We start from the raw sequence: 12,120 nt of genomic DNA, 5'->3' as shown, positions 1-12,120 counted from the left end.
TAGCTGAAGCGCCCCTTTAAGGAAGCTTGCTGGGCTGCTTTGTAAAAGTACTAAATAAATAACACTTCCATTTAGTGTACTGGTGACCTGGATAATAGATGCAACCTTCTGCTTTGCTATATCTGTTCTGATGCAGCTGCTGGCTCCTTGGAGGTATCTGTTTTCAGTGGAGCGTTTTGAGTGCTCAGTGTCCATCAATTAAATAGAGCTCTCCACACAAAGCTTTACAAGACTAATGCTACTGTGCCTGGAACGTGTGGATTAAAAAAAAGATTGGGGCAGTGTAAACATCCTCCTAGGGCTTATTGATGCTGTATTAAATTAAATGCTGATGGATGTATTCAGACTGCTCAGCTGCATCAAGAAAGGCTGCTTGTTTTAAAGACTTAAGCGTATAATCTCCTCTTGATGAGAACATGTAGTGCTATTAGTCTTAATGAGAATTATGTGCATACATTGGACAGGACGTATCCCTTCAAGATTAATGCCATAGGTTTGTATAAAATGTCTACAATCAATATAAACTCTTTTACTCTGCTGTGAAAGCCTTTATCACCATCTTAAGACACCATGTATCAAGCACACCCACTCATCTGTCTGTATCAGGGCACATCTACAAGCACTAGTTATTGCGAGACAAGCAAGGCGATGGCTTTACAGCATGTTGGCGCCTCGGTGGTAGCAGCCCAGGCTTGCTCTTGCACCTCCTGGCAGATACGAGCAAACTCCTCTCCGTTGTTCAGGCAAGCGTAACCTCACATCACGCCACTCACCGTACGGTCCTAATCTTCACCACCTCCTGCAAGGGAAGCGCTGTTATCCTCACTTGAAAGGTGGGGAATAAGGACTACGGGGTGTAACTGATCTCAAAGAAGCCTGAGGTAAAGCTGGGGGTTAAATCCAGACAGCCTCAGCCACTGCTTGACCAGTGTCCTACCCCATCTTTCTACTGGAAGATGGCCAAAGACAGGCCCCAGGAGGGGAGGACAGCAGAATTTCTCAGTCTGGAGGAAAATGTGGCTATGAGGGTACTAGGTAGTACAGAACAGATGCAGTCATTTGAACTTGAAAAATAATAGTGATCCAGCCTTGGCTGCTAGTTCTTGTAACTTCACTCGTTGCAAGCCATGAGTTGGTCAAGGGCTTATCAGCAACACTTGTAAATGTTAAGTTCATGTGATTAAAAGTGCTCCGTAATGGAGTTCTGACTAACTGTGTTATAATATGTGGCAAACAAAATGTATGTCATTTCAGTTGCATAATTCATCTATTTAGCTGTTCTGCATTACAAGTATCCATATTCATTAAACAAATTGTGATCCACATTTCAGAATAAATTGTATAGCTAAATGCCATAGCATGTCTATTTAAATTCAAATTGTTGCTATAATTTAAATAAGTCAAATATTAAGACATTAGAGGACTTCCAGAAAATAAGGCGGCTTTATTACTAGCTAATCAGTATAGATAGATTGGTGCAAGACTTACGAGATTTGGATGTTTACTCTGATTTTTCCTACTGGTCTCCTGAGGGTCATTGGAAATTTATGTTATTTCTCTGTGCCTCTGTTTCCCCAAGTGAAAATGAAAAGAATGGTCCATACTCCTGTGCATTGATCTGCGGATACAAAATACAACACCAGAACAAGTTATTAATAGCTTATTTTCAGTGAATAAATGGACCACATTCAATAAATATATTATTAACATGATTTTTCATCCAACATTAAAACATTATGTGTGAGATGGTACACTGCAGATATTGCTGATGAAATCACCAGCCCCTCCAAAAGATGTAAGCAAATAAATTGTTTACTAAAAGATAAAGAAACTACCATTCCTCATTCATATACTGTAACGTTGGTAGCAATATATTCTCATTAAAGCCTTCCAAATGCTTTCAGGTTGTTTTTTCTTGTCAGGTTGAACACAATAAATCTGAATTAGAAGCCTAGCCTTGCTTCAGTCAAAATTAGCCTGGTTTCAAAAAGATTTCTTCCTCCTTTTCTAGATGGTGACAAGGCTGATATTTCTGCCAGTATTTATCCAGACATAAACATCATTGCTGGAGCACTGAAGCTATACTTCAGAGACTTACCAATTCCCGTGATCACCTACGACACCTATTCAAAGTTCATAGAGGCAGCAAGTAAGTATTGCATAGTAATTTGTACCGATCTTTAATTACATTTCCCATCCATAAAGCTGTCCACGTTAAAGAAAAAGGCAAGACAGACAACAATTTGGAAGTAAGGGCATTGTTCTGTTCATTTCTTCACTGCCATGTCCTTCTTTCACATAAAACTTTTGCCTGATTGTTAATCAGATGGGACATCATTCAGGTTAAAAAATAAAAGTAAACATAGGGTATCAAAATAACTGACCAGTTTCAGAAGGCATGGTTTCAGTCTCAGTCAGTGAAGCTATGATGAGCCCTGGCATGGAGTTTTGAATGGAATCGCCTGTTCTTTTCTTGTAAACGACCCAAATTCTGTGCCAACAGGCAGAATGTCCAGTGCCGCTGCAAGGACTGCATCTGGCACTGGGAGGATCCCAGGGCCGGTGTTACGGCCGCAGCACTGGCTTCCAGATGCATGCAAGATGGGGTGATCAGTGAGGGGTCAGGGTTGACGTGAACAGTGTGAGCCTTGAGGGTGTGTCCCATTTCCCCACCATTTTCCCCATCTCCCATACCCTGGCCTCCTTTGGCAGCAAAACTGCGCTGCAGACAAGCACATCCCCTCCTTCAGTCCGTGAGGGATCAGGGCAGTGAGACACCCCACAAAGCACATCTGCCCCACAGTTCAGGTGCATCCCCTGTTCGTTAAGTCCTACAGTATCTAACCCGTGTCTGGATGGGAGGCACGGGCAGTTACCCCCTGCCCAGAGCCGGCAGGTCGTGGGTGCACGCTGTCAGGGAGGGAGGAGGACAGCAGCATTCGTTGCCATAATGTTGGCAGAGCAAGCTGAGATTTGCCTCAAATTCTACTCTCTGGGGAGTAGCATTCCACATAATGATAGTCCCTAATGAAAACTCACCAGACGGATTGCATCAAAATCAGATTATTAGCAAAGATGTCAAAGACATGAGGTATCTACGAAGTAGATGCTTTCTTCTTTAAAAAATATCCGTAGTAATTTTGAAATGGCACCCAGTATATCAATAAGCAGCAGGAATAGTGGTCTGTCTGTGTGACTGTGCTGCCTTCCCTTACCCTCTGGCTTACCCCACCTTGCAGTCCCCATGCAACCACACATACCTCTCTCCTGCACTCTCCTCTTCCTCCTTGGCAGAGAAATTATTCTTGCTTGTCACTTGTCCTGTAAAGAACATGCCCAGAGGAAGCAGTTCCTGTCATGTCAATACACCGGTCTCTTAAAAGCAGGACACAGAGATTCTTAATCTTCTAAAATTTTGGGCTGCTGGTGCCATTTGTATGAAAAGTCATGCAGCAAATATAACTCTGACTCAGTTCACAGCTTGGGAATCTATACTTTTCATGTATATGAATGTAAATCCTGCTCAGATTTTTAGAGAGATTGCCAAACAGTTTTACTGATGCTCTCCGATCACGGATACCTACATATTTAAATACATTCAGAAATCTTTGTTTGTGTAATTCCATGCCATTTCAATCTCTGGCTAAATTTATATATTCAAGCATAGTCTCTAAAAGCATATATCCACACTCCCATCTGGTTTTGAAGGCTAATGGAAGTAATCTTATGTAAGATTTTAAAGAGTCAGTTCTGGGCAGAGTATTATCAAGCACATAACGAAGCTCAGGTACTGTACCTATACAAGCCTGTAGATAGAGCTACAGACCATAGAGACAGCTATTGGGTGGTCTTTGTTGCTGATTTCTTTGTAAAGCCTTTTTTTTTTTGAGGATGCAGAAGTTGCTGATAAGCTCCATGTTTATGAGTTTAATATTTATCCCTCCAAGCACAGTCAATGGCTTGTAAATGACTCCATAATAATAAGTTAGCTTCCTGAATTATTGCTGTTTACAAATGGAAAGCCCTATTAACATTAATCCTGTTTGGTGTTTTTACAGAAATCTCCAATCCTGATGAACGACTAGAAGCAATACATGAAGTGTTGATGTTACTCCCTGCTGCTCACTACGAGACACTTAGATACCTAATGATTCATCTCAAAAAGTGAGTTAATTGGCATGCAGGATAGTTCTTGAAGAGCTTAACAATTTTCTGCTTTGAAAGAGAGACATCACAGAAAGTACCAATAAAGCTTCCATTAGGGCACTGCCACTAAAACAATAATGTTGCAAATAAGCAGACAAGCTATGTTTGTATAAATGCATATAAGCTATGCACATACATAGTATAGATCCTTTTGCTGGCAGATCATTGCAAACCTTTGAAGAGTTAATTGAGATTTGTCATGCTTCTCTGAGGTAGATGATATCTGCCAAATACCAGAATGGTAGGTACTTCAGCGATGTGCCAGATGTGCTGCAGTAAGTCACTTGATCATGCTTTGCTTCTGCCTCCCCTTACCTCCCGATTTGTCGTCTTGAACGATAACCCTAAAAGGAAAGAGCTGTCGTTCATACAAGTTGTTTGCTCACATCACAGTTAAGCCAAGAATCAAGCAGGACCTATTTTTATATAACTAGTAAAAGAAATACAGGCCCTTATCAGTTATATCTCTTTTGGTTTTAAACACACTCTGCCTCATTTGCTTTCCAAAGCTTCTGTAGGCATACATGACGCATACATAAGGCATACATAAGGCTTCATAAGGCATACAAAATTTTCAAAAGTGCCTAAATTTCATTTCTGAAAGTGACTTGGGAGTGTACTGCTGAGTTTTCCAAGTTTTCAGGTAGGTACCTAGAAAAATTATGAAGTGCTCCAAAGAGGGTGCCTCACTTCCACTAATTTCAAGCAAAACTGTTTTTCAAAACCATGCTAACTCCACTTCGCTACTTTGGGTATTTACATGCCTCAGGAAGTCATCTTTGCAAGTTTTTAAAAAATGAAGCTGAATAAAGACTGGCATGTCATCTCAAAGCAGGACTTCATTTAAGGATATGTTGCCCAAGATGTCCCTTGTCTCTGGTTAAAGTTTATGGTGCTACTTGGAAACAACAGAAAAGGGGTTAAGGCAGGAATACAACTACTCACCTTTTATACAGCAAATCCTTGTTCTCTTCTTAGTTGTCCCACTACTTGCAACACAGTTGCGAATTTGGAGTATTTTCTGTGTGCACTATTCTGCACTATTAATGCCAACCTAAAAAGAGAAATACTTCAGCTCACATAAAATTGCATCAGAGAGCTTGTGTGAAGTGCATTTCATGCTCAATCAGGTTCTCATTATGCAGAGACTTTTCCTCATTTTGAGTCGGCTCAGGTCATTACAACTGAGTAATTTTTCCTTCCGATGAGACATTACCTGGGCATGCAGGAACTTCTTTGGACTCTGCGGAAATGAGATGTGCAAATATCCACCCTTGTCAGCACATATGGATGGACAACTCAGGATGAACCATGTTGGCTTTTAAGAAGGCCCATGGAGGCTGTAGACAAGCCAGCTGCATACAGAATCAGTACTTTCATGTCCTGGCAGCAAATTTTTCATAGACAAGTATTGACTTGCCTTCCTTCTTTTTCATGAACTGCAGTACAGGCTTTGGTTCAGCTGTTGAGCTGAACTACTGATGAGACAAAAATAGTCCAAACAGCTGGTTAAGCTTTCTCTCTCAAATACCTGCAAGTCATGCAATGAATTTCCTCTCCTTTCCCAAATCGTAGCTTTCAGCATCTGCACAGAAATCAAGCACATGTCAGTTCCTATGGAGAATCTGTCGGAGAGATCTGAATGCGAAAGATAGAAGATCTTTTAGGTTCAGACTATGCTGTTCTGTAGATTAAACAAGGAGTCCCAACTCCAGCCCCATTGGGCTCTTCCTGCATGGAGAAAACATGCGCCAGTGTCAAAGAGTCTATGTAAAGACTGCAGGATCACAGCCTCTACACCAGCGCTGTTTCTCAACAGAAGAGAAACGGCACTGAACTGTTGTTAAAAGCACAGGAAAATCCAGCAGAGGACAATGTCAGCAATGAAAAATGAGTTTGTCAGTCAATTAATTGTTTTCTTCAGTTATCAGATAACTTTTTTCTCAAGATTGGAGGAAATACAATAGCATGAGCAGTCCCCCCTGTGGTGAAATGCATAGAACTCCATCCATGCTGACATTGCAGTGAGGCTGTGAATCTTCTCTGTGTTCACCCCAGGCCATGCAGCAAGCCCCACGCTCCTGAGCAGAGGTGCCAGTAAGATGTATGTAGCATTACATAGCTGTTCAACATCTGTGCTGCATACATCCACAGATGGAAAGCAGAGTGTTATACGTACACTTGCACAGAGGTGGCTTGGGCTAGGCAGCCTTGGTTTGTCTTTTTTCCTTGCAAAGCACAGCTAACATCTGTGCTAGAAGATGAGGATGTACCTGTGAGTAGGGGCACTAATGGACTTCTGTCCTGAAAGCAAAGAGGAGCAGTGTTTTTCTGTGACAGAGCCACTCTTTGCAGATACCCAATAGCAGAAGCAAAACCTAGTCATAAAAGGACCTTGCAAACAAGGGAAGACCAGATTACTTCTGGTTTCAGCCTCTTTGTGCTCCCCCGATGGCATGAGTGAATCCACTGCTGCCCAGCTAGGAATTACCACAGCCGGGGGTGGTCTCAGCTGTTGCCAGGAGAGCTGGCTCCAAAACCAGATGTGCTCCACCCTGGCAGAGGAGTTGTGTGTGGAGGAGATGTGAAACTTCACCCACGCTCTACTTGGTAGCAGCAAGTGTCTGGTCCATGAGGGACCGTGGCCGATCGAGGGACCATGGCTGTCTCTACACTGCAGTGCAAGAGCACTCTCAGGACCCAACTCAAATGCCAAAGTCTTGATGGGACAACACTGATGTGATCCAGCTCTATTACCAGGAGGAGAACCTTGAGCACACCTTGCATTTTCCAGCAGGCCTGACTGATTTTCCAGTCAGGGCTGACTTCTCTGCAGCTTGGCCAATCCTGGGTGGTCTTTGCTCCAGCCACACATACACCTATTCTTGTATTTACATTATAGGACCCATGTCAGGCAACAGAACAGCCTGGGCTCCTTCCTAGAAGTGCCTCTCTTCTCTGTCAAGGATAGGTGGCGATTGCCAGGCTGCTCCAGGATTCAGCCTACTCCTAAAGTATAACAAGTAATCAGAATCACTCAGCTGTTGGTTGGCCTGAGGCAGCCAGCAAGGCAGAAAGGTGTGAAGGGATGGGTTCCTGCAGGCTGGAAGCATGTCTGGGAGAGCGTGGGGGTCATTGGTAATCAAAAGAAAGTCTGGGTTCGTATTTGGGAAGCACATCCACACCTCTGGTGTGATGCACACCAAGCACAATGTGCCAGAGAACTGTAGTTACTGTAGCGTAGGGCACTGCTCCATACATCATCATTTAAATCGTTATTATGCTTTTCAAAAAAGCAACTGCCACTAATTCTTATACCCTAATGGATAGCCACATGGAAAAATCACTTAAGAGTCGCATGAAGGGTGTTTAAAGGCACTGGAAATCACAGCCCCACCGTAGCTGCATTGTACTTGCTGTGGAAACAGCTCCTATATTGAGTGAAAGTAAAAATTGTTACTGAAAAGTGTCATTATCTACCAATGCTTGATGTGAAGCAGTACTACAGATTAAGATGCATATATTCTTTTCTTCTGGGAAGTAAACAACTACTTACTTTTTTTCTTTTTTTTTTCTATTTTAGGGTTACCTTGCATGAAAAGGAGAATTTTATGAATGCTGAAAACCTGGGAATAGTGTTTGGGCCCACTTTAATGAGACCTCCAGAGGACAGTACCCTTGCTACGCTGAATGACATGCGGTACCAGAAGTTAATTGTGCAGATTTTAATAGAAAATGAAGATGTTCTCTTTTAGACAGAGGCGCATATCTTCAAAGCCATTTGTGTTAAAATAATTAGTTTGAAGGAAAACAACATTTCTTTAAATTTTTTTAAACATAAAGGAAAAGTTCCTTGACTGCACTTCAATTTCTGCAAAGTTGCAGATGGATGCCAAAATGTTTAGGGAAAGCCTATGTCTCATAGACATATGCCTCTTTGTAGAAGGGAAAAAAAGGTCAGAAAAAATCCTCTTACCTTGTATCTTTTGCCTTGCCTCAGATGTATATTTGTTTTGAGAAGTTGCAGACGATTTTATTGTTAACTTATTAAGAAACACAAAACATATTTTAATATGGCTAGAGAAGCAAAAAGGTACTTAATCAGTGTTACTTGTATACGCCTATACATTTCCCTCTCCATGAGACATAATTATATATGTCAATTGTGAAACAGAACCTATATTATAAAGATATTTTTACTTTACCTAGCTGAAAGAATGGCATTTTATTTTAGCAAACTATAAATCAATGCGGTGCATTGATTATTTTCCACGTAATTCTTTCCTGCATTTTTGCTATGATATATTGAAAACAATTACCACTAATGCAGTATTATCCTGACATACCTCTTTCATTGCAAGTGTTTTAAAGGAGAATTCTTTTCTTGTATGTATTCCAGCTTTCCTTAGGCTTTTTTGAACATTTAGGCACTAGCATCCTAAGATTGTACACTTTTAGCCATTTGCTATTTCCAAAAACATATAGTATTTTCTCTTCTTTTTTTTTTTTACTCCCATGTAAAATATGGTATTGAGAATTTTTCAAAAGTCCTGGTGGTAGTATCAGTTTCACATGCCAGATTTTTCTTGGATTACAGTAATATGTAAGTTAAGTGATGCTGGGACACTGGATATTTTCTGGCCTTGTTGAAAAGTTAGCACTTTTTTGGGTTAATTATGAAGGATTTGGTTTTTCTGTAAAAATCGAGTTATGTTTTGTCATGTTTCTGTATTTATAAACGTACGGTAAATCTGCTAAAAATGTAGGTATTTATCTTGAATGTGTTTCCTGATGGTTTGTTAAAAAAAAAAAAGAAAGAATGTGTAGGAAATGTGGGAGTTGGTAAATTTAATTATTACCAAATTTTAATATTTTTCTCCCCTCATAAACATTGACCTACAGAGTTCATAGTCTAACTGCAACTTATTCCTAATGTTAAAACTGTTTCTCAGCATGAGATGTTTCTGCAAGCATAGAAAATCAACATAGTTTACTACCAAACTCAATTTTCAATACAAAAAAAAATTCTAATAATCCCTCATCTTGATCATTTGTATCATATGCTTGGTAACTCAGTGACGCAGTTTCCTGAATTATTTCAGGGAGCACATGTTTCTATTCAAATTGAAAAATATGTGTAACTATGATAATGAAAGGAGGTGGAGGGTATGACTGTAAATTTGTTGTCTTCTAGAGAAATAACTAAGGGCTAGATAGATTAATCCAGATTGCAGAGCAAATGCTAAATAGTCTGAGTTCCCAATACTTCCATAGATCCTCCTGCCTTGTACAGGACTATTTGTTGTAGGTTATGTACTACTTAATACTGTCATAAAAATGATCTGGAAATGGTTTTATTTTGTGAAGTGAAATATGCTTTGTAATTTATGATAGTGTAAATGGAAGGAAAAATCCCATTAAATGTGTTAAAGAGTTCTGGTGTCTGTCACTCTGACCACATGGCAAGCTGCCAAATGAAAATCAATCGCTAATTACCATCCTGACATTGCTGGAAACTTTCCTACTTGGAAAACTTGGAACAGTTTTACTGAATGTCAGCAGTTTCAGATTGGCACTTGGATACCCATACTACCACAGCCAAGGCTATGCACACACTTAGTTTCTGCGATCACCCTGAACCACCTCTTTGTAAAACGTCCAAGCAAGCAATGAATCGCAGTATCAATCCAATCAATATCCAAGAATCAATGCCATCAGAGCACTTTTCCACTCCCTTGAACACAGACATTTGACTAACAAATTATTTTCTTTAGTTTTTCTGGTGAGTTCAGTAATGAGTTATTTTTTTAAGGCAGGAACAGTATTTTAGTACCCTTTTTTATATTTTTGTAGGAAGACAAGCAAGTCATTCTGCTTCTGCTTCTCCCTTTCCCGCTATCATGGGCATACTGGTAGCTTTGACATGTCTCACAGTCCAGAGTCTTCAACACATGTCCCATCCTAAGGATTCGATGACAGTACAAAGCAGTGTGTTCAGAAATACCCGTGCTTAGTGTCTTTGGAGAGCAGAAGTTTCTAATCTGTTGGACAGAGGGAAGAGTATGATTCTGCATCTTAAAATACAAATATCTAATGAATTGTTCATGTTTGTCTTGGCTAACTGATTAACCGATGTCCAGCATCCTCAGGGGCATACTGAGCATGGAGGTAAAAGGACACTGTCCCCTCCATACCTCATTAGTGCCACCTTGTGCTGCGCACGCTTCATCTCTTAGGTCGGACTTACTGTGGCCATCATCGCTGCACCTGGGGCTGAGCAGCACCTCTGAGATCTGATCGTCTCTGTTCCAGATTCACCATTCAAGGAAATAAAAAGGCAGCAGACTTTTCTCTGCAAAACTGACTGCTAAAACAGAAGAAAAAGCATATTTATCTTTAATGGAAGCCTATATTCCCATACCTAGGAAAAAAATGGGTCTGGATGGATTACACCAAATCCTTCCCTTTGCTTCAAAGCATTCAGCAAGAGTATGATGACTTATCTCATGAGGCACTACTAGAGAGTAGTAAGAGTCATTTGAAAGATGCTCCAGGAGGCTGTGTTTGAGCTGACGTAACTTCCCTGCTAGGTCATTTCACCTTGAGTGGAATGCAGCTCCGCTCCTCTGGAAGCAGGTGAGATACCTGTGTCTGACTGCATTGGAGCCTGTCTGCAGCCAGAAGTTCAGCAGGAACCTTGTACCCCTCCAGCTACTGGAGAGGGCGTCTTCGGCGGAGTGCTGTGGGTGCAGCAGCAGTCCCCTACTACAGGCATCCACCCGTGATTCCCATCTGCCATTCAGCTAGCCCCATCTTCTGGTGTGATGGGTGCAACTCCGTACCCCCTTACAGCTCGTCCTTGGAGCCGCCTGGGTGAGACGACTTGCCTCCCATAAAGCAGAAGCGTTTTAGCCACGATTAGGAAAACATTACATGAAGTTAATGGTTTGTAAGGTATTAACTTCCCTAAGCGCTGTGGAACAGCTCAGATCTCTTCCTTACACCTCTGTCTTTGCGAGACTCATTGCTGTCAGGTGTAAGTATTTCAAGCCTGCCGGGGTAACTGAGTGAAGTTTCCTGATGTGCTGTGTCTGACTCCAAAGCACACATGTACTGAAAAGGCAGCTGGCAGGCAAGACTGAACAGGGAACTGTTGAAGGGTTTCCTCAACTGAGACACCGATTTGGGGCTCCTCCACCCAGAGACCAGTTGTTGTCGTACTTAATTATCTCTCTCCCACTGTCAAATACCATTGGAATTGGACAAAAGATGTAGAAGTTACTGAGGACAGAGAAGAATTTGCAAAAAAAGAGAAACAAAGAGCATAAGTGCATACTGTTTCCTCAGGAAAACTTTTTAAAAATGAAGTTACGAAGGAGACAGAGCTTTGCTCTCAACTCACCACTTTGTGAGCTGATGTCAGTTTAAGCTACAGAACAGGTCTAACAGAGCACAAAACTGGGTGAATTGGTACCGCATTAATTTTATTTCTAAGCAAGAGGTAAGACTACACTTTCTTATACACTTAGTCTCAAAGCTCACGCAACATTTGAGCTTAATGAAGGAGACAGGTCTGCAGGGGCACTTGGCCTGAGACTCTGGGAAGGAATTGTATCAGGTTTGGGATCTCTTCCGAAGCAAGGTGCTTGAAAGACCTGAGCTGTGTGTTACTGTCAAATTTAGGATACAGGAGGGAGGAAGGATTGCGGGTGTAGTATTGGGCAAAACTCTGGTCTAGTGAGACCTTGGAGAGGTGCCTGTGGTAATAAATAGCTGGGCTGCAGGAAGGCTTAAAGTCACATTGCAAGGAGGTGAAAGTGAAGGTAGGTACTGAGAGTGGTTTGCAGAGCGTGTGGAGCAACTGTGTCTTACGATAAGCTCAAACACTGCACAGCACAGATCTGTACAAATGAG

General features: G+C 41.4%; 1 protein-coding gene across 2 annotated transcripts in view; it reads left to right on the top strand.

The window, feature by feature from the left end:
- Positions 1-9,642, top strand: part of CHN2 (chimerin 2) — a 169,220-nt gene extending 159,578 nt beyond the window's left edge. For both annotated transcript variants that reach the window (XM_030008390.1, XM_030008391.2), the window contains 3 exons: positions 2,012-2,149; positions 4,059-4,164; positions 7,790-9,642. In XM_030008390.1, the coding sequence (XP_029864250.1) occupies positions 2,012-2,149; positions 4,059-4,164; positions 7,790-7,961 (416 nt within the window). In that variant the 3' untranslated portion in view covers positions 7,962-9,642. The remainder of the gene's footprint in view (positions 1-2,011; positions 2,150-4,058; positions 4,165-7,789) is intronic.
- The last annotated feature ends 2,478 nt before the right edge of the window (positions 9,643-12,120 follow it).

Source organism: Aquila chrysaetos, chromosome 3, assembly GCF_900496995.4.
Source record: "Aquila chrysaetos chrysaetos chromosome 3, bAquChr1.4, whole genome shotgun sequence".
Classification (NCBI taxonomy): domain Eukaryota; kingdom Metazoa; phylum Chordata; class Aves; order Accipitriformes; family Accipitridae; genus Aquila; species Aquila chrysaetos.
The sequence above is the reverse complement of the archived record's forward strand: the minus strand, read 5'-3'. Positions and strand labels throughout refer to the sequence as shown.